This window comes from Lissotriton vulgaris, chromosome 5 (assembly GCF_964263255.1).
Source record: "Lissotriton vulgaris chromosome 5, aLisVul1.2, whole genome shotgun sequence".
Taxonomy (NCBI): domain Eukaryota; kingdom Metazoa; phylum Chordata; class Amphibia; order Caudata; family Salamandridae; genus Lissotriton; species Lissotriton vulgaris.
The window spans coordinates 1172406676-1172427755 of NC_141693.1; the positions used below are offsets into that span (position 1 = coordinate 1172406676).

The window sequence follows — 21080 nt, forward strand, 5'->3', positions numbered from 1 at the left end:
AGCCTTTTCGGCATCGAGGGCAAGAGCCGCCGCAGGCAAGCTGGATCATTTTGCTTTCCCCAGGATATGACAAAATATTTGAATATTATCCCTAGCCAACCTACCTTTAACAAAGCCAGTTTGCGATGGGTGAATAAGTAGAGGAATATATGGTTCCAGACGTTTGGCCAAGATCTTGGCAAAAATATTTGCTTCCATATTTAGGAGAGATATAGGGCGAACATTTTTAGGATCCAAATGATGTTTACCCTCCTTAGGTATTACTACAATAGTAGCCTCCGCCGCAGAGCCAGAAACCGAGCCTGACGAAATAAAAGTATCAAAAACGTTTTTGAGACGAGGTACAAAAGATGGAAGAAAGTTTTTATAAAAAAGAAGGGGAAAACCATCTGGACCCGTAGCTTTCCCTGAGCGGGTGGATTTGATAGCAGAAACAACTTCCTCGGATTCAATCGTTCCCCCCAACTTTGCCCCATCAGCATCAGAAACAGCTTGGATAAAAACCGCGTTTAAAAATTGTTGACATTGATCAAGAGAAAATTGATTTTGAGGAGTGCATAATTTACTATAATACTCACGAAAAACCTCAAGTATGTCCTCAGTGTGAAATTTCCTAGCACCAGAACTGTCATTTATACAGGATATATGTGCTGACCTGATATTGGACTCCTGGAACTTTAACGTAGCTGCCAAAACATTCCCTGCTCGGTTCTTTAGGAGTAGTCGTTTAGACTTTTGTGTTTGGACGCCAATGTGAGCTCTCTTAGTTACAATAGAATTGTAAGAATATTTTAGATTTTTGATATCTTATAAGAGTGCCTTATCTGTAGAAGTTCTATACAGAGATTTCCTCTGCTTAATGTTATCCGCTAAAGCAGCAAGTTCCTTCTTGATTTCTGAGTTCCTTTTTTGCCATTTTGTTAATAATCTGCACCCTGATCGTACATTTAAAAGCATCCCATAAAACCACAGGAGAACTAACAGAAGACTCATTTTCAAGAAAAAATTGCTCAATTTCCTTGTTGAGTAAGGCAACTTGAGTCTGATCATGCAAAATCTCTGAATTCGGGCGCCAAGTGCGGGGCTCCCTGGTTGATGACAAATTGAGGAGCGTAAATGAAACCGCAGCATGATCAGAGACAAGAATAGAATGAATAACAGGAGTCGAAGAGTATCGAAGAAGAGCTGAGTGAACTAAGAGATAATCAATACGAGAAAAGCTAGAGTGAGGAGAAGAGAAAAAAGTGAAATCACTACCAGAGGGATTATGTAATCTCCACACATCAGTAAGATTAGAGGAGGAACACATGTTAGACATCTGTTTTTGCAGAGGCCGCCGCACCCGCCCGAAGGGTGGGGGAGGCTCGAAGGCCGGCGCCATAACCCTCGTGGTGCCACCAGCGGGGAAAAACTGGTTCTGGGCGCTTCGATGCGCACAGGAACCAGCGGAAACGGGGTGCGCACCAGCCACCCGACCGGAAGTGACCTGTTGACCTGGCGCCCCCAAAGGGGCGTCCAATGGTCGACCTGGCTTTGTTTGAACCCCCCAATCAGGGGGACTCACCTGAGGCCTGCATGGAGGGCTCAGGAGGATTTAAGCGACGCCGCCCTCCCAGCAGAAGGACATCGCATCGAGGAGCTGGGAGAACGGCGCGACAGCAACAACGACTGAAGAACGACTGAAGGAAGAGAGGCGACGCGGCGAAGGACGAAGCAGGAAGACGGCGAGGCTCCGGTGGAAGATCCAGGTCATCATCACCGAGGACACCTTACGGAGCGCGGCGCGCCGTGCCAGCTCCCCCGAAGCAACAACAGGTAAAAACCGCGGCAAGCTCAGGGCACGGGATAAGCACACGCAGTCAGCTGTGCCCCCAGCAGACGGCCTGACGCAGACGCGAGAAACTAAGAAGCCACACACAAGTGCGCAGTGACTCACGACATGTCGGAAGGCCAGCCGGACGAGAGGGCGGAGGTACTGATGAAGATCCGCGAGTTATCGGCCATCCACGGCGACGACTGGCTTCACCCTCACCTAGGCAAAGGGAAAGAGAACAGACCGGTGGAACAGGCGGACGAAGAACCAGCGCCTTCCGCACCCAAGAAGCTGAAAAACACGCCGATGAAGAGAACATCGAAGAGGAACCCTCCGAGGAAAGTGCGGCAGAAACCTCTTCCGCCGAGGCCAGAGGGCAGCGAACAGGGCGAGACGACCGGCAAAAAGAAAAAGGGTGAGCATATTAGCAACATCGTAAGGGAATGTCTAAAATCGCTGGCGCCGGGGCTACTTAATGGCACAGGGCAAGGGGTACCAGGGCCTAGGGAGCAGCGCGCGGAGGAAGCGGCAGGTCTCACGTGGCATATGGTCGACCCGGGGTGGGCCCGTCAGACAAGAGTGCAGGAGCAGGTAAGCTTGTCCGCCCAGGGGGAACAGATTTCCCCGCTACCCGGTTGGGGTAACGGCCCCGTTTCAGGAAGCCCACCTCCGAGTGGGGTAGTCAACGATCATTACATCAGGCCATCCCCCGGCCCGGCGTCCCTGACTACGAAAGCCAACGGCTTGGCATGTCTCATCCCCCTAGCGGTAAAAGAGAGGATATGGCGCAAAGAATTCATAGACATATTTTCGCTGCTTGAAATACAGCTAGAGGGACTTGATCTAACCACGTGCGACAGGAAAGAGGAGGACAGGAGAGAAAGGCGTGGGGCCAGAAAAGAGCGCAGTTTCGAAAATTGGTTAGACGCCTTCAGAATCATGGCGTGCATTATAGTGGAGAGGTTCCCCCATTGCGCGGCTGACTTGTGGCTGTACGAGGCCAATATCCACCTAGCACAGAGGCAGTTCCCGGGGGATGCCTGGCTAGAATACGATAAGGGGTTTAGATTAAAAATGCAGAGGCACCCCGAAATGGAGTGGAATGAGGAGGATGTCTCCGGTTTCATCCACAAGATGCTCACAGCCAAAGACGTTAGGGCCTGGGCCGGAAAAGGCGACCAGCCCTTTCGGAGCTCATACCAAAAAGGGAAGAGTGGTTCTTATCAAAGGCGGTCGAACGGGAGATCATACTCCCCAACCGCAACTAAGGCGATCTGTTGGAGATACGAGGCGGGGGACTGCTCGTGGGGCTCGTCTTGCAAGTTTCAACACGCATGCGCTAGCTGCGGGGGCAAGCATGCCACCGCCGCATGCAAAGGTTCCAAACACGAAGCGAAAAGGGAGAAGAGAGAAAAGAGCAAGAAGCGTTAGCCCCAACGCAGGGGAAAAGAGGGGACTGGTGGACATTTCTAGGCGCCAGCTGGCCAGATCCCTCATTATTACACAACAGCTGCGCAGATTAACAAACAAATACCCGAACAAAGCAGAGGCCAGGTCACTGGTAGAGGGCTTCGAGCAAGGCTTTGTTATTCCATTCCAGGGCCCGCTCCCCTCGGCGGGGGCGAGCAACCTGAAGTCGGCAAGCCAACACCCCGAAGTGGTTAGCGCCAAGCTAGAGAAAGAAGTGAAACTGGGTAGAGTTGAGGGCCCCCTCCCAAAGGAATTACAAGGAGGCATAGTCATCTCCCCGCTAGGCGTGGTCCCCAAGAAAGAACAAGGTCAATTCAGGCTGATACACCACCTTTCGTTTCCGGAAGGTTCCTCCGTGAACGACGGTATCGACCCCGAAGCTTGCTCAGTGGGCTATGCGTCAGTCGACGACGCAATTGAGCTGGTGAAGGCGACAGGCAGAGGGGCCCTCATGGCGAAAGCCGATATTGAATCCGCGTTCCGACTATTGCCGATCCACCCTTCCAGTTTCCACCTACTGGGTTTCCAATGGGGCGAGGACGTGTTTATTGACAAAGCCATGCCCATGGGATGCGCGATATCATGCGCATATTTCGAGCAGTTCGCCACTTTCTTAGAATGGGCGCTGCATGACCAGCACCAGGAAGGTGGGAAACTGCACTACTTAGACGATTTCCTGTTCACGGGCCCGGCAGGTTCCGCAGTGTGCGCAAGCACATTGGCAGCCTTCGAGGAGCTAGCCAGGTCCCTAGGGGTCCCCCTCGCAAAGGAAAAAACTACAAGCCCGACCACAAGTCTCACGTTCCTGGGCATAGAGTTGGACTCTATAGCGGGAACGGCCAGGCTGCCTCCAGGCAAAGTAAAGGAATTTCGAGAGGAAGTATCGAAGCTACGGGGTCGGAACAAGGCCACCCTGAGGGAGATCCAACGAGTGATAGGTAGACTCAACTTCGCGGCTCGGGTAATCCCGCCCGCCAGGGTATTTTCAAGGCGCCTAACAGGGCTAACGGCCGGCGTCACCCACAAGCACCACCACATCAGGCTGAGCGCAGGCGTGAAACAGGACCTGCAGGTGTGGGACGAGTTCCTACAAGATTTCAACGGGGTGCTGATTTGGAGAGCAGGTTGGGTAACGGCCGAGCAGATAGCCCTTTACACAGACGCGGCCGGAAGCCTTGGCTTCGGCGCGGTCCTTGGAAACAGCTGGTGCGCCAGCCAGTGGCCAGACGAGTGGCATGCGCAGGGGCTCACCAGGAACATCACGTTTCTCGAGCTGTTCCCGATCATTGTGGCACTGACCATTTGGAGCGAGAAAATAAAAAACCTGAAACTCACCCTTTGGTCAGATAACATGGGAGTGGTGCAGGCCATTAACAGAGGCGCAGCGAGATGCCCGGACATGCTGAGGCTAATGCGACGGTTAATTAAATTACAGCTGGAAGGGAACCTGGAGCTGAAAGCACGCCACGTGCCAGGGGCAGAGAACTCAGCAGCAGACGCACTCTCACGGTCCCAAATGAAGCGTTTCAGAGAACTGGTGCCCGGGGCGGACAAGGAGATGACCCCCTTTCCATCGTCCCTTTGGGACCTGGGGGAGTAGACTTATCATGGCTAGTAGGGCAATCACTTACCGCAGAAGCTAACAGAAGATACAGGACATACGCGGGCACAGTAATGAGAGTTGGGGGCCTAAAATCGCTGGAAGACAGGGCAAAGACTCGCACAGCAGTCGAGAAATTCGTGCAATGGGCATTCGAGTCGAGAAAAACGAGATCATGGGCCCAGGCGCATTTGTCCGCCATTGCCCATTTCGCGAGGCTTTACGCAGGCGAGGACCCCACTACCTCGGCCTATCTAAAGACGGCCTTGAAAGGCTGGAGGAGGGTTGAAGGTAAAAAGAAGGACAACAGGCGTCCCATCGATTTTGCCAAACTGGGGCAGCTCCTTGGAGCCCTCACAGGCTTAATATCAGATGAATACGAGCTACTGCTATTCAGGACGGCTTTCACGACGGCGTTCTTCGGAGCATTCCGTGTCAGCGAATTGGTAGCCCCCAGCAAGTCGGACCCAGCGCAGCAATGCCTGCAGGCAAGAAACATTAAACCAATGGAGAGGGCAGTGGAGTTAACGCTGAGGCAGTCCAAAACGGACAGGGCAAGGAGGGGGGCGACGATACGTCTCCATTGCATCCCAGAGTCGGGGCTCTGCGCGGTATGCTGGTTGTTCAGGTACATGGGTGCTCGACCAGCTGGCGATGGCCCTCTCTTCATACAGAAGGACGGGAGGAACCTGAGTAAGTTCCAGTTTACAGCCATAATGCGCCAAGGCCTTGGTAAAGCCGGGTATTGCGCGGCTTCGTTTGCCTCTCACTCTTTCAGGATCGGCGCAGCAACCTCGGCATCGCAGCATGGCATGCCAGAGGACAGGATCCAGGCAGTGGGCAGATGGCGCTCCAGGGCGTACAAGTCGTACATACGCCCTCACCTCGTATTAAAAAAAAAAAAAAAAAGGGGGAAGAAAAAAGACAAAAAAAACAAAAAAAGAGAGAAAGAAAGCCCCAAAAGGGGGTGGGGGGGGGGGGGGGGAGAGGGAGTTGCCTTGGGATGCCGCACGGCAGGGTGACAACACACCCCCCCCTCCCTCTCTTAAATACACACGGTGCGCAGTAAAAGCCACCTAACCGAATGCTTTCTCTCGACAGGGGGACGACCGCAGCTGGTCTGGGTGGTGGGGCACTCATTCGTGTCCCGGATGGAGTCTTGGTGGCGGCAGGGGGGCCGCAGCATAAACAGGCCCAAAGCGACGTACATCCGGTGGATAGGGCAGCCAGGTATGAGATGGGAGCAGCTACTGCCGACGCTGGACGGCCTCATGGCAGATTCGGCCTGGTTGCCCGACGTCCTGATCATCCACCTCGGGGGCAATGACCTGACCCGGCTAGGGCGAAAAGCAGTCGGGCAAGCCATCCAAAGGGATCTCACCAAGACAGCTGCGTGGCTGGGACCTACGACGGTGGTCTGGTCCGAAATAGTCAGCAGGAAACATTGGAGAGGTGCCGATTCCAACAAGGCCGTCGACAACGCAAGAAGGAAGCTAAACGTGGCAATGCACAAGTTCTGCCTCGACAATGGCCTGGAATCAGTTCGGCACGGCCTCATCCACCCGGGCCGCCCAGAACTCTATGGGCATGACGGGGTACACCTATCCGAAAAGGGGATGAAGGTGTTTTGGGATAACTTGTGGGGTGCAATGTCACTCGCAGGTTGCAACTAAAAAAAAAAATAAAAAAAAAGGAAAGATGGAGAAAGGTGGGAGCCACAAACCAGGTGCAGGGGGGGAGCCGCAGTGAGACGTGGGCCTCCCTGCGGCGTGGCGGAAATCCTACACTGGTTGGCTAAGAAAACACACTGGCGGGCGGTGTGTAAGAGGATGGCCACTCACTTTTGAATGCCGCACGGCAGGGTGACGTGGCGGCATAAAGGAGGGGAGTAACAGGAGGAGACGGCACTCGCGGCCCAGACCCGGCCGGACGGCAGGGCGCAATTTGGTAGCGAGCTGGGGACCTAACTCCCGACAGGAAAGCTCCCCTCCACAACACGCAGAAGGCGTGGGCAACCAACCACTGGAGCACCAATAGACTGGCAACAAACTGGTTGTGTACAAGCCCCATTTTCGAACTAAGGAGGGCACAAAGAGACTGACACCTGCCACTAGAAGAGGGTGTCATAATGTGTAATTTGCCAATTATGATTGATGAGTAATGTTCAAAAATGGAAGATTGCTTGATACCAGTTTGTGTTATTAATATGTCTTTGGTTATTAATAAACTGCGGCCAACAACGACCACTACTGATACCAGGCTTTGTTGGCTGACATTATATCCCACCTTTGGCAGCAGCAGTATGCGGGGGCCGGTAAGTATGGAGACTAGGGGTCTCCGCAGAGTAGGCACATGCGAGGGTTATTGCAGAGGCCGCCGCACCCGCCCGAAGGGTGGGGGAGGCTCGAAGGCCGGCGCCATAACCCTCGTGGTGCCACCAGCGGGGAAAAACTGGTTCTGGGCGCTTCGATGCGCACAGGAACCAGCGGAAACGGGGTACGCACCAGCCACCCGACCGGAAGTGACCTGTTGACCTGGCGCCCCCAAAGGGGCGTCCAATGGTCGACCTGGCTTTGTTTGAACCCCCCAATCAGGGGGACTCACCTGAGGCCTGCATGGAGGGCTCAGGAGGATTTAAGCGACGCCGCCCTCCCAGCAGAAGGACATCGCATCGAGGAGCTGGGAGAACGGCGCGACAGCAACAACGACTGAAGCCCACCCACCCACACCTAAGGAACAGCAAAAGTCGCAGTGCTGGATAAGGGAAGGGGCGTTAGCGGAAATCCTACACTGGTTGGCTAAGAAAACACACCGGCGGGCGGTGTGTAAGAGGATGGCCACTCACTTTTGAATGCCGCACGGCAGGGTGACGTGGTGGCATAAAGGAGGGGAGTAACAGGAGGAGACGGCACTCGCGGCCCAGACCCGGCCGGACGGCAGGGCGCAATTTGGTAGCGAGCTGGGGACCTAACTCCCGACTGGAAAGCTCCCCTCCACAACACGCAGAAGGCGTGGGCAACCAACCACTGGAGCACCAATAGACTGGCAACAAACTGGTTGTGTACAAGCTCCATTTTCGAACTAAGGAGGGCACAAAGAGACTGCCACCTGCCACTAGAAGAGGGTGTCATAATGTGTAATTTGCCAATTATGATTGATGAGTAATGTTCAAAAATGGAAGATTGCTTGATACCAGTTTGTGTTATTAATATGTCTTTGGTTATTAATAAACTGCGGCCAACAACGACAACTACTGATACCAGGCTTTGCTGGCTGACATTATTTCCCACCTTTGGCAGCAGCAGTATGCGGGGGCCGGTAAGTATGGAGACTAGGGGTCTCCGCAGAATAGGCACATGCGAGGGTTAATGAGCCCTAGGAGGACGAAATTTAAAAACAGAGTGTCTGTCCAAAATAGGATCCATTGGGAGATTAAAGTCCCCTCCGACAATCAAATTACCATTATGAGGAAAATCAGAAATCTCTTTAGTAATAGAAAGCCAAAAAGATGGATCATCACTTTTCAGTGCATAAATGTTCATGACAAAGATATCAAGAGAATCATTGGATAAACGAGCCAGCAACCACCTATCCTCAGAATCATGTTCCACAGCCACAACAGTCAAACCCGAACGTTTAGAAATCATAGTCACCACTCCATTCTTCTTACCAAAGGCCTCAGAACAAACAACATCAAGAACCCACTCTTTCCGCAACAATAGAGCTTCTTTATGCAATATTTTTGTTTCCTGTAACAATACTAGGTCACTAGAAAGGCTTTTACAGTAATCCAAAATGTTTGCCCTCTTTACATGATGATTCAAACCACGCACATTTAGGGATAAGACGTTCAAACCTGGCATAATAGCAAAAAAACAACTACTACTTGATACCAGAGAAAAGAATACCAAAACAGAAGCATCCGCACAATAAAGACAAAACAGAACCAATGAAGACACAGACCATGAACACCAGCAGGAGACTCTAGAAAAGAAGGAATAAGACAAGATTGCAGAAAGAGAAACAGGAAAGTGAAAAAAGAAAAGAAGAAACAGAAATAGAAATAAAAAAGAACCTACCAGGGGCAGTCTATAAGAGACAAAATGCATACGAGGGAGGAACATGAAGGGGCAAACAAGGAGGCCAACGAAAAACTAAGAAAAAACCCAATCTCCACACAGGCAGAAAACAATAGAGAATGAGAAATAGAGGCAATAGAGAGGCAAGGCAGAATAAATATAGTAATACATTATAATATAGGAACTGATGAACAACAGTTGATGTAAAAAGGAGTCAACAAATCATAGGAACAGTATTTGATAAGAAAAGCGTATATAATGTTCATCTTATGCATAGCATATCAAAGCACAATAAAAATATGACTATAGTAACAGTATAAATAAAGGAAACATTATACGTGATTCAGCATTAGAAACACGAAGTGTTAAGTTCTTAAAGTCACTTCTGATTGCCGCAACTTCAACTTGAAGTAAATCAGTATTGCTTTTTGTACTCTGCGCAATATCATGAACTGCATTCAGGCGAGAGAGAATAGCATCTAAAGTAGTACCAGAGTCTTTCGGTACAAGCTCCAGAGTAGAAGTATGTTTAGACCTTTTAAGGTTACCTTTAGAGTCCTTGGTTTTGGGAGAAAGATTCATGTTGTCTGCCATGAGAAGAAGCAATAGAGACAATGAAGAAGGTCTCCTCGTATATATATCTCCACTGAAGTAACACCAGACACCTCACTGATCAAAACAACCTCTTTGGAGACAGCCGAATGAGCAAATCAGGGCGCAAAAGACAAAGCACTTATTGCTGTTCAAGAATGAGCTCAATATCATGCACACTTCACAATACAGAAGAAAGTTGTGTGTCGCTGCTTGAGAAAAATTACTTAGGTAATGCTCGAAAAGATACAGGCATACCCACAGCTCCAACACAAAAGGAGACGTATGGCGCAGTGATACCACCAGTAGAGAAAAGTTGCAGCTGCAGTATGAAGAGCGTAAAAGGAGCGTCAAAACAACAGAAGATGTACCAAAGTATGTCACTGTGTTGAGGCGCAGAAGCCAAAATACAAAAAGCCTCTGACTAGAAATAATAGTGAAAAGCCAATAATAAGCGACAAGCAGGCAGTACTTATCCAACATGCTCTGTCATTTCAGTCAGAATGTGTAAGCCGCCATTTTGAGGAGCATTCCTGAGGAGACAGTCTTCAGAAGGAATATTGTAGTCAAAAGACGCCTCAGCTTCTCCAAACTCACTCGTGGCAATCTCCGCGCATTCCGCCTACAAAATCCTGTATTTTGACATGCAGAAACAGGCTCGGTCACATAATGTGCTGTGTGCAAGCCACGCCTCCAGTCTATCGAAGATATGAATGCTGACCTATCATTGCTACAGATACGAAGCTTTCTTCATTTCAGATTGGTGTGTTACACAATCGAACTATTGTTTGCTCTCGTCATGAATCATACACTATCATACCTTATTGCAGAGTATGTTGTTGGATGTGTTAGTCCACTAAGTAATTTGTAAGTTTTGATGTCATTTAGCTGATTACATATAGGAAAATACAAATCCTTTAGTGTATTTTTTCTCAGACATGTTGGCTGGGACCCCCATAGGGTTCAGTAGAAAGAGGACTGTTATGAGGTCACGCTTTAGCGAGAAAAATAACATTTTATTCATAATCATCAGTAAATCGAAGGTCATAAGTTTGGGCTACAAATCAGAATCCAGTCAGTACATATTTGATGTAGTATGCTAGGCTTCAAATTAACAAATTCCTTATACAAGTCTTCTGATGTTGCTTTTGAAAGAAAGATGTTTTCTTGTAACCTGTTGTTGTTTTGCGGTATTACAAAACACTCCAACGTACAGAGTATGCCTGGATGTCTGAGATAGTGGAACACATACACTGTACGTAATAAGAGCTCAAGATTGATTTGCTTACAGTGTTTCAGCAGGCACAGAAAAGGCAGAGTAGATTAGCCTGACTTGTGTATGGGTGTTTAGGACTTGCTTGCTTAGCAGTGGTGTTTGGGAACGCACAGACAGTGCAGTCTCAGGCTTCCCACAGACATGTTTTCCTTCTGGAGGCTGTACAAATCCAGCACGCTCACATCTTAGGGATGGGCACATGAACTGGAAAATATGCCTCCGAGCATTTGCGCTTTGACCTTGAGCTGTATTTGAAATGTGCACGCTCGTGTTTATCCTGCCATGCACGCTCGGCCCGTGCTGGGGTCAGTTTGCTTTCATTACTATCTGCTACGAGATTAGGATACAAACACCGTGCTGACTGCTCCCTGTCTCTCTCTCTCTCTCCCGCAGATCTCCCATGGTGGCTGCTTTTAATTCGACAGAAAGCTGTAATTGGCAGGCTTCCCGGGGAGCACGAAATACACAAAATTACCAAGATCGCGGTAATTCCCCTCTCTGACGCAGAACCTCAGGATCTGGAGCTGGAGGTAAAGGTTTGCTGCGGAAATGGATGCTGCTGGTACTGTATGTGAAAAACGAAAGATGATCATAGGGTTGGTTTGAATTGGGCGTAGAAAATCGGTGATTTTCAGTGCAGAGCTAAGAATACTTATACTTTCATTCTGTATGCTGGATTGATCTGGGTGCACCTTCAAGGTCGTACCAATAGAGGACGTTCAAGTAAAAAATCTGATTTTTGATTTGAGTTATTTTTCACGTAGCCTTATTTATTCTTCAGGATTGGGCCGTGCATGCATGAGGACTAGGAAATGTATGGCTCGTGAAAATAAAAAATATGATATCTTGCAGGTTTGATGAGAGCTACGGCGCCATACTACCTCCTAGTCTCCTCTCCAAACAAGGACACATTGGGTTTCCTCGGTCTATTGAGTTAATGATTTAGAAGCGGATATTACCTCCTCGTCCTGTCTCCCCGTCCCATTCCTTACATGTGAGCAGCTAGTCTGCTCCACAGAAACCCCTAGCCTAGCTGAGCTTGAGCTGTTCGCACTTGCCCCTGATGACGTCACCATCACGTGACGATAAAGGGGGAAGTGCAGAAACCAAACATCCTGTTCTTTTTTTTTTCTGCGAACGCAGTTGCCTGTTGCCTGGCTGTGCTGGAGGTTTGCCTTCTTATGGGTAAGTTGCTTTTTGCTTTTATGTTGTATTTCGGCGGCCTGCTTTATCGGCCGCCCTTTGTGTCTTTTATGCTATTCCCCCACCCGCTGCCTGGTTTTCATTGCCGGCGGTTTGTGCTTTTATGCGCGGCTCGCGTTAGCGGCCGTATCTGCCTGTCCTCGCTCACCTTGTTTGCTGGGCCTGCTTCAGCGGCTGTTTCTTTGGTGTTTGTTGGCAGTACCCGATGTGCCCTGATTTAGCGGGCGGGGGTTTCTGCTCGTGGAGGTTGAGGTGCACTGGATTTCCTGTGCTTTTGGGGGGCGAGCCTGGCGTTTGGCTGGGTTTTTTATTCCGGCCTCCTTTTTCCTGCTCTCGTGTGAGTCCGGGTCCTCTGGACTTTGTGTTCTTTAAAGGGGGTCCTTCCTGGTTGCATTTTGGTCCTTGCTTCTGCCTGAATTGGGTGTTTGAGTCTGAGCTGGTTGCTGTCAGGGATTCAGGGGCTTCTTCCTCTGCTACCCCCCTTGTTGCCCTGCGCCTCCTTGTTGATGAGGCTGTGCCTGCTGCTTTCCTGGCTAGGGACGCGGCTGGACCTCCTCCCAGAGTGCCTCGTGTCTCTTTGGATCCGCAGGCTGCTGCTGAGGTCCTGTTGATGATGAGGGTGTATGTGGTCGTTTTTGTTCTGGGTGCTGAGCTCCCTGAACTGTTCACCCATGTGCGGTCCAATTTGGGCTTTTCTCCTCCGATGGATGCTGTCTTGGTGAATGACTTTTTTACGCAGTTTGTCCTGCCTGCTCCTGACTCTTTTCCTTTGCACGGGGCGGTACGCATTGTGCTGTCTCGCATATGGAAGGAGGTGGGCGAGTCTTCTTTTCCTCATTTCCTGTCCCGGCATTGCCCTCTTGAGGGTTTTGCTACTGAGTTCCCTCAGGCTGTAAGGGTTGACGATTTGATGGCTGGCCTTTCCTCTTGGTGTTTGGTCGTTTCTGAGGACGCCTTTCCTGCGGACGCTGTGGATAAGCGGGTTGAGGGGGCAGTGGAGCGTTCCTATGCTGCTTCTACTTTTTCTGTCCGGGCAAATACGTATTCTTGCTATATGGTTCAGTCGCTCCTTCAGGATCTCCAGTCCCTGTAGGTTTTGCTGAACGACGGCGAGGATGCCACACCTCTTTTGTCTCTGATGGAGTTGCAGGTGCGTTACCTATCGGTTCTTTCCTTTGCCAAATTGGGGCGAGGGGGCGGCGGCTGCTTCTGCCGCTTCCATTGCTGCCCGTCGTCTTATTTGGATGCGATCCTGGAAGGCAGACTCTTCCCTGTAGTCGGTCATCTTTATGTTGCCCTTTGTAGGCTCCTAGGTGTTCGGTCCTCAGCTGGAGGGTTTGGTCTAGCAGTCTGCTGGGAACCGCATGCTGGTGGCTCCGGTCCGCCCTCCTTCTCTCGTGGGTCGTGGGTTTGGTTACCGTCGCGTTTTTGGCCCTCCTGCTCGTGGCGCTTCTCAGCCCTTTCGTGGCAGGGGTCCTGGCCGGGGGGGACCCCTGGCAGTGCCAAGCCCCTGTCCGCTGCCGGTGTTGCCGCCCCCGCTTCCTCCTCTTCTTGATGACTGTCTGCCTTTGCCGGTTGGTGGTCGCCTCCAGTCCTTCCGCGCCCAGTGGTTGTTGGTTCCGGTTGCCTGTGCGGTTTGGGCTGTTTCGGAGGGTTGCCGGATAGTGTTTTCCTCTCCTCCTCCTCCGGGTTTTGTACGGACTCCCCTGCCCCGTCTTCCTTTGCGTAGAGATGCTTTGTTGGCAGGTGTGCGACTCCTGTTGGTGTAGAGGGCTATTCTGGAGGTTCCTCCGCTGGAGAGGGGCTTGGGTTGCTACTCAATCTTCTTTTTGGTTTCCAGGAAGGACGCTTCGGATCTTCGTCCTGTTCTGGATTTGAAGCGGGTCAATCGCTTCGTCCTCAGTCGTCCATTCAGAATGGTGGCCCTCCGGTCCATCCTGCCTCTGGTCCTTCCGGGTGGCTTCCTGACGTCCCTGGTTCTGATGGATGCGTTTCTGCACGTTCCTGTCCCTCCGGACGACCGGCGTTTTCTGCGTTTTGCTTGGGGGTCCCTTCACTGTCAGTTCCGTGTGCTGCCTTTCGGCCTGTCATCAGCGCCCATGGTGTTCTCCGTGCTACTGGCCCCTCTGGCTCTGTCGGATGTGGACCAGGTGTGTCTTCTTCTGGGTTCCTTTGGGTTCCTTTTCGACCACCGGAGGTCCTCCCTGGTGCCCTCCCGGTCCCTGACGTTCCTGGAGGCTCTCTTCCGCATGGACATGGACATGGTTTTTCTCTCGCTGAAGCACCAGTTGACTTTGTTTTGCCTCCTTTCCTGGCTTCTTTCTCAGTCCCGGGTCTGACCGTCTCTGGTTGCGGAGTCTGGGGGAGATGGCTTCCACTCTGCATCTCCTTCCTTGGTCCGGGCTCCATCTGTACCCCCTGTTGCATCATGTCCTGTTGCACTGGGATCCTGCCTCCTTGGGCTACGAGACTCTGATCCCTGTCACTCCGGGGATTCGGGCGGATCTCCAGTGGAGGTTGTCCCCTCTCTCTCTTTCCCGGGGGTTCGATCTCCTTCCTCCTCAGTCTGTGGTCGTGTTGTCCACGGATGCCAGTGTTTTGGGGTGGGGTGCCGTTCTGGGTGCCTTCAAGACTCCGGGTCGGTGGTCCGGCTTCGTGTCCCTACAGTCGTCGAACTGGAAGCAGTTGAGGGCGGTTTGGTTGGCTCTTCTTTGGTTCGCTCCTATCCTTCGGGCTCGGGCGGTCTCTGTGCTGGCTGTCAATCAGGTGGTTCGTGCTTATGTGATTCACCAGGGGGCATGTGTCGTGCTCTGTTTCTCCTCTCCCGGAAGATCGGCCTTTGGGCCGAATCAGATCTCTTGTCTCTGACGGCGGTCTATCTTCCGGGGAAGGAGGATGGGCCTGCGGACTCTTTGAGCCGGGTATTCCCCTCTTCGGTGTCCCTCTGTCTGTCCCGGGATCTGTTCGATCTGATTGTCCTCAGGTTCCGCCTTCCTTGGCTGGATCTTTTTGCCTCGGAGTATTCCGCCCTTCTTCCTCTGTTTTGCGGCATCGTTCCCTCTCCGCTGGCGTGGGCCTCCGATGCTTTCTCGATTCCTTGGTCGAAGGGTCTGCTATTTGCCTTCCCTCCGTTTGCCTTAATTCCATGGGTCTTCCGGAAGTTTCGTTTGGTTCGGGCGGAGGTTCTCCTGGTGGTTCCGGAGTGGTCTCGGCGGTCTTGGTGCCCCCTTCTACTGGCTTTTTCTGTTTGCCCTCATTGGAGGTTTCCCCTGTCTCCCTCCCCCCTGAGGGCTCCTCTTCTCCGCCTTGCCTTCCTACGTCGCCTCCGGCTGGGGGTTTGGCACTTGGGAGGTTGGTTTGCTGGATCTGGGTTGCTCGGTGGAGGTTGCCCATTGTCTTCAGCTTTCTCGGCGTCTTCACTTTGCAATCGTATGCCCGTCACTGGAAGAGTTTCTCTACTTGCTGTCTTGGGAAGGGTCTCTCTTCTGCCTCCTGTGAACCCGTGAGGGTGTTGGACTTCTTGCGGGTTGTTTTCGTCTTGGGGCTTGCGGTTTCTTCCCTGCGGGCCCAGTGGGCTGCCATTCTGGCTTTTCGGGGTTCCTCTGTTTCCTCTGTCTCCCCGTTGGTGGCCCGCCTTTTGCGGAATTTCTTGCTTCAGGGTCCTGTCTCCCGTTCTCCTGTGCCTCCTTGGGATCTTCCCTTGGTTCTGCAGGCTTTGTCGGGTCCCCCTTTCGAGCCTTTGGACTCCATGGCCCTAAACTTCCTTTCTGCTATGGTTATTTTCCTGGTGGCCATTACTTATGGACGGAGGGTTGGTGAGATTGGAGCGCTGATGGCTTCCCCGCCCTTCTTGCACTTTTGCGATGATAAGGTGATTCTCTGTCCGTGTCAGTTCTTTCTCCCTAAGGTGGTGTCTTCCTCTCACTGTTGGGAGGATCTTGTTCTCCCGGTGTTTTTTCCGTCTCCTGCCTCTCCTGAGGAGGTGCTCCTCCATTCGTTGGATGTGCTGAGGGCTCTCCGCATCTACTTGGAGCGTACGGCCGGCTTCAGGAAGGTTGTTTCCCTGTTTGTCCTCTATGGCCTCTCGGGGCTGGGGCTTCGTCCTTCCTTGTCCACTTTGTCTGGGTGGGTCAGGGGTGCTGTGGTTTCTACTTGCGAATCTGCCCACTGTCCTCTGCCTTCTTCTGTTCAGGGTCGGTCGACTCGGAGCGTGTCGTCCTCCTGGGCCCTGTTCAAGGGGGCCTCGTTGAGGGACATTTACAATGCTGCCACATGGGCTTCTCCCCATGCTTTTGTTACCCGTTACCGGCTTCAATTGGGGATGGCGGCCTCTGCTGATTTTGGAGCTCGTGTCCTTTCTGCGGTGCATGTTTTGTGATGTGTACTGTTTTCTGTGGATTTAAATGGACCTGTTTTTTTTCTCGAAACTATTTGGTCTGTTTTTTTCTTACAATCACCGTGTGCTTGGGTATGGGCTCAAATGTAAGGAATGGGACGGGGAGACAGGACGAGGAGGTAATGCCCGGTTACTCACCAGTAATATCCATTACTCAGAGTCCTGGTCTCCCCGTCCCATTCCTGAGCCCTTCCCTCCCTCCCTGGTTTGGGTTTTCTTTGGGTGATTGTAGGTTTTTTCGTTCTGGTTTCTTTGGTATTCTCAGGATGTTTGGTTTCTGCACTTCCCCCTTTATGGTCACGTGATGGTGACGTCATCAGGGGGAAGTGCGAACAGCTCAGCTAGGCTAGGGGTTTCTATGGAGCAGACTAGCTGCTCACATGTAAGGAATGGGACGGGGAGACCAGGACTCGGAGTAATGGATATTACCAGTGAGTAACCGGGCAATGCTCAGCAGTACTCGTATCCGCATTAGAGCAGCGCCTATGCTGACGCACTACAGTTTTTAAATTATCCACAATGCTGTTTATATTTAGTGCTCTAATTTGTGCATTACACTTTTCGGAGTTTCAGCTCTTAACCATTTTTCTTGGTCGTATGAATACTGATTAGTTTTTTTTAAACATTTTTTTTTTTTAAGAGTTTTATTTGGCGCGAACTAGACCCGAGACATCGGGTATCAGAGCGCTTTGCATGAGCACCAATAAGGATTCAAAACATTAACTCACGTTTGTGAATACATACGATGTGGGATGTTATTGTCCTTTAAAGAGGAAATGAGGTACGTCATCGAAGTTCTTGGCCGCAGAGCTTATTACAACATATTAGTCAGATGCGTAGCAGTATTCACATTGTTAAAGGTGTTCTCTCCGATTTATAGGCTCGCCCCAGTAGAGAAGTGCTTATAGTAAGGGAGAGGGTATTTACTGATCAGTGTAAGCCGAAGCCAGAAGCCTATCAAGCTTTTAGAATATCTCAACCAGAAATTTCACGGACCGTCCGTAATTTGGACCTCACGTCCGTTGTCCGTGAGGATCCCTTTTACGGACGTCTTTTGGCGGTAATTTTGGACATTGGCCTGGGGAACATCACTGTTTCCCTGCCAGAACCCTCAGCTCTGATTGGGCGCGTTAACGAGGCTTTGTTGTTTTTTCCGCCCCTTCATCTCTGTCGTAACTAGAGTCACGTAGGGGCAGGGATGGCCTATGCCGTTAATTCAGGCCTACACTTATTATAATAATTGACACACACGCACTGGCTACTGTTATGGACCGAAGACCTCGAGCGGTCTCGTACCCTTTTATTTATACCCCTGGGCGAGCCCGCCCTCGGGGTGTGTGTGCGTGCGTGCGTGTATGGACGGGCCAGGTGGCTCTGTCATTACATCCCTCCAATCTTACGGAAGCATAGTCCCGGCTGGGGTGATCATTGAACCTTGTCCAGGCTCCACGCATAGTCTCTTAATCTCTGACTGGGGGTCGGATTTGGCCGGAGACCATACCTCTGGCTCCTGGGATTCTCATTTGCTTTGGATTCTCAAGAACTGCCTGGGGGGCCACTTTGGCTCTCTGTGGTGCTTCCCCGGCTGGGGACTGTTTCGGGCTCACTCCGGGGCCGTGCTGACTCTTCTTCTCCTTGGCACTGGGAGGCTTCCGCGGGTGCTGATTCTTCACCGGGTTCAATATCTTCAGCTTGGTGTTCTGCTGTCTCCCTCTCTCTGGGGACCCTCTTGAACCATGACATGTTCCACGTGACTACTCGGGTCCCTCGTGCTGCCGACACCATGGTTCCCTGGAAGTTGATCACCTCCCACACTTCCGGCTAGTAGGCGGTGTGGTACTTCCAGTTTGGATGCCGGTCTTATAGTACTACCATGTCTCAGAACACGATGGACATGGGTCGGGCTCTTCGAGCATGGCTTGCTCTGTCGTTTGCCACCTTCCTCCTGTTCTGTGTGGCATTCTGGTCGAGTTCCGGGGGATTCCAGGATGGGCCAGCCGGCACGCAATTCCTTGGGACTTTTCGGAACAGCAGGTGCGCTGGGGCACATCCAGTGGTGCAATGTGGTGTCTGGCGGTATGCACTCAGGAATTGCGAGAGACACTCTTCCGCGTCGTCCCCCTTTTCCACTCCTATCCGAAGGGCACGATTCAGCGTGCGCATGAACCGCTCGACTTCTCCGTTGCCCTGTGGCCATTGCGGGGTGATCTTCCGGTGTTTGACACCCCGTGATGACAGATAGATTTGAAAGTCCTTCCCTTGGAACGGTGGCCCTTTGGCAGACCGGTTCTCCGTCGGCAGACCCATCATTGCAAATGTCTTATCAAGTACGGTTTTGACGTGAGAGAACAATGTGGACGGTACTACCTCCACTATCGGGAACCGTGAGTGAGAGTCTATCGGCACAAGGGTGTTCCTCCCATCTGGGAATGACCCGAAGTCAATGCTGAGCTTGGACCACGGCTCCAGGCAAGGTTCATCCATGATGACGGGATGTGGCACTGGGTCGCTGCCTGTGATGGTGCACGAGTGACAGTTCCGCACCTCCTCCTCCACCATGGCATCCATCCCGGGAAACCACACTTTGCTTCATAGCCGGGCCTTTGTCTTGGACGCTCCTTGATGGCCTTGGTGCGCCAACCGAATCACCTCCTTCTGCAGACTCTTAAGGATCACGAGTGACGTGCCTCACAGTACCACACCATGGGGCCATTCGCTGAGCTCGCTCTGAGCTCTCTAGACTTGCTGTCTAAAAACCTGCTCCGCTGCGGTGAGAGAGCTAACTCCATCGAGGAAGTGTTTCCAGCTCCGATTGATCAGCGTGTTCTTCACCTTGCTGAGGCATTCGTCCAACTCCGTGGCTTTTCCTACATCCTCCAGCGTTAGGGCAACGGGACAGGCCTCTTGCGAGATCATACACACCAACTCCTCTACCTCCTCAATCTCGTCTTGCACTGGAGCTGGCGGGGTAACCGTCGGGTGCCGCGACAGGAAGTCGGCCGGGTTGTCGGCTCCCGGCCGGAAGTGAACCTCATACCGATACGTTTGCAACTGTACGTCCCACCTCTCTATCCGGGGAGGAGCAAGTCTTGCGGTCCCAGCGAACAATGGTACGAGTGGTTTGTGGTCCGTGATAACCCGGAATTCGTGGCCGTAAAGGTACAAATGGAAGTGCTGGCAGGCCCACTTTATTGCCAAGGCTTTGCGCTCGATCTGGGCGTAACGCATTTCCGTGGCGGTCAGCGCCCAGCTAGCCTATGCAGTGGGCACCCACTCCCTGGATTCCGATTCCTGCATAAGGACAGCTCCGAGGCCGACAGGGCTGGCGTCAATGACCACCTCCGTGCAACTGTTTGGTCGAAAGTAAGTCATGACCCTGTCATCGATGAGGTCGCACTTGACAGCCTGAAACGCTGCATCCTCTCTTGCTGACCATGACCACGCTTGACCTGCTTTGGTGAGGATCCGAAGGGGCTCAGTTAGAGACGCGAGATTGGGAATGAACTGACCACAGTAAGTGGCCATCCCCAAGAAGCTCCGGACCTCCGTCGCTGATGTTGGCCTTGGCGCTGAACGGATGGCGTCTGCTTTCCGTGGATCGACCCGGAGTCTGTCCCTTGAGAAAATGTAGCCAAAGAAGTCTACGGATTCTTAATAAAAGGAGAACTTGGCGCGGTGGAGGGTGAGCCCATGATCCGCCAGGCACTGCAGAGTGGCCCTGAGGTGGATGTTGTGATCTTCGAGGGTCTTAGAGAAGACCAGAATATATTCGCTCAAGTTGATGACGCCCGACAGCCCGGAGAGAGTCTCCCTCATGGCGTTCTGAAAAACCTCCGCCGCCGAAGAGATTCCGAAGCTGAGCCTCTTGTATCGGCGCAAACCCACGTGCGTCAAAATTGTGGTGATATTGCGGCTGTCGGGATGTAACTCCAATTGGTGGTATCCTGCGTTTAGATCTAACTTGGTGAACCACCGAGCCCCGTTTAAGTTGGCGACTATGTCGTCCATCGTTGGCGTCAAATGGCTTTCTCGCTATACGGCCTTGTTAGGTAGGCGCATGTCGACGCACAGTCGAATGGCTCCTGGTTGTTTTGGTTACGGGGTGACTACGAGGGGCGACATCCATGGTGTCGGGCCGGAGACCTTCTCGATGACTCCCAAGTCTCCTCTACCTGCGGCCGTAGGTGGAACGGCACTCTCCTGTGTCTCAGTGCCGTCGACCTGACCGTGTGATCTACGTGCAGTTTGAAAGTCTTTCCTTTGAGGCGGCCCAGACCTTGGAAGAGCATGGGGAAGTCCTTCAGCATTTCCTCCGCGTGTAGTTCGTGGACCTGGTTCACGAAGAACACCAGCTGTAGGTCTTCTGCTGTGTGACAGCTGAGGAGGGTCCCTCTTTTGCCTTCCGTGACGTGGAATCGTGCCTTCATAGCCTGACCATTGCTGGCCACCTCTACTTCCATGACCCCGCGTAAGGGAAGGGGTTCGTCACTGTCGTAGGTGTAGATCTTTGCCCTGGACGGCACAAGTGGAGGGCGAGGCGATAATTTGTCATACTGAAAACTGTCCATTACATTAACTGAGGCCCCAGTGTCTATCAGGGCATGAACTGAGGAACCTGCGACGGTGATATCACACATGGGTGGCAGTCGTCT

General features: G+C 52.0%; 1 protein-coding gene across 1 annotated transcript in view; it reads left to right on the forward strand.

The window, feature by feature from the left end:
- Positions 1-21080, forward strand: part of INPP5F (inositol polyphosphate-5-phosphatase F) — an 819847-nt gene that overhangs the window by 441622 nt on the left and 357145 nt on the right. Inside the window, exon 4 of the mRNA XM_086919599.1 lies at positions 11223-11359. Within this exon, the coding sequence (XP_086775725.1) occupies positions 11223-11359 (137 nt within the window). The remainder of the gene's footprint in view (positions 1-11222; positions 11360-21080) is intronic.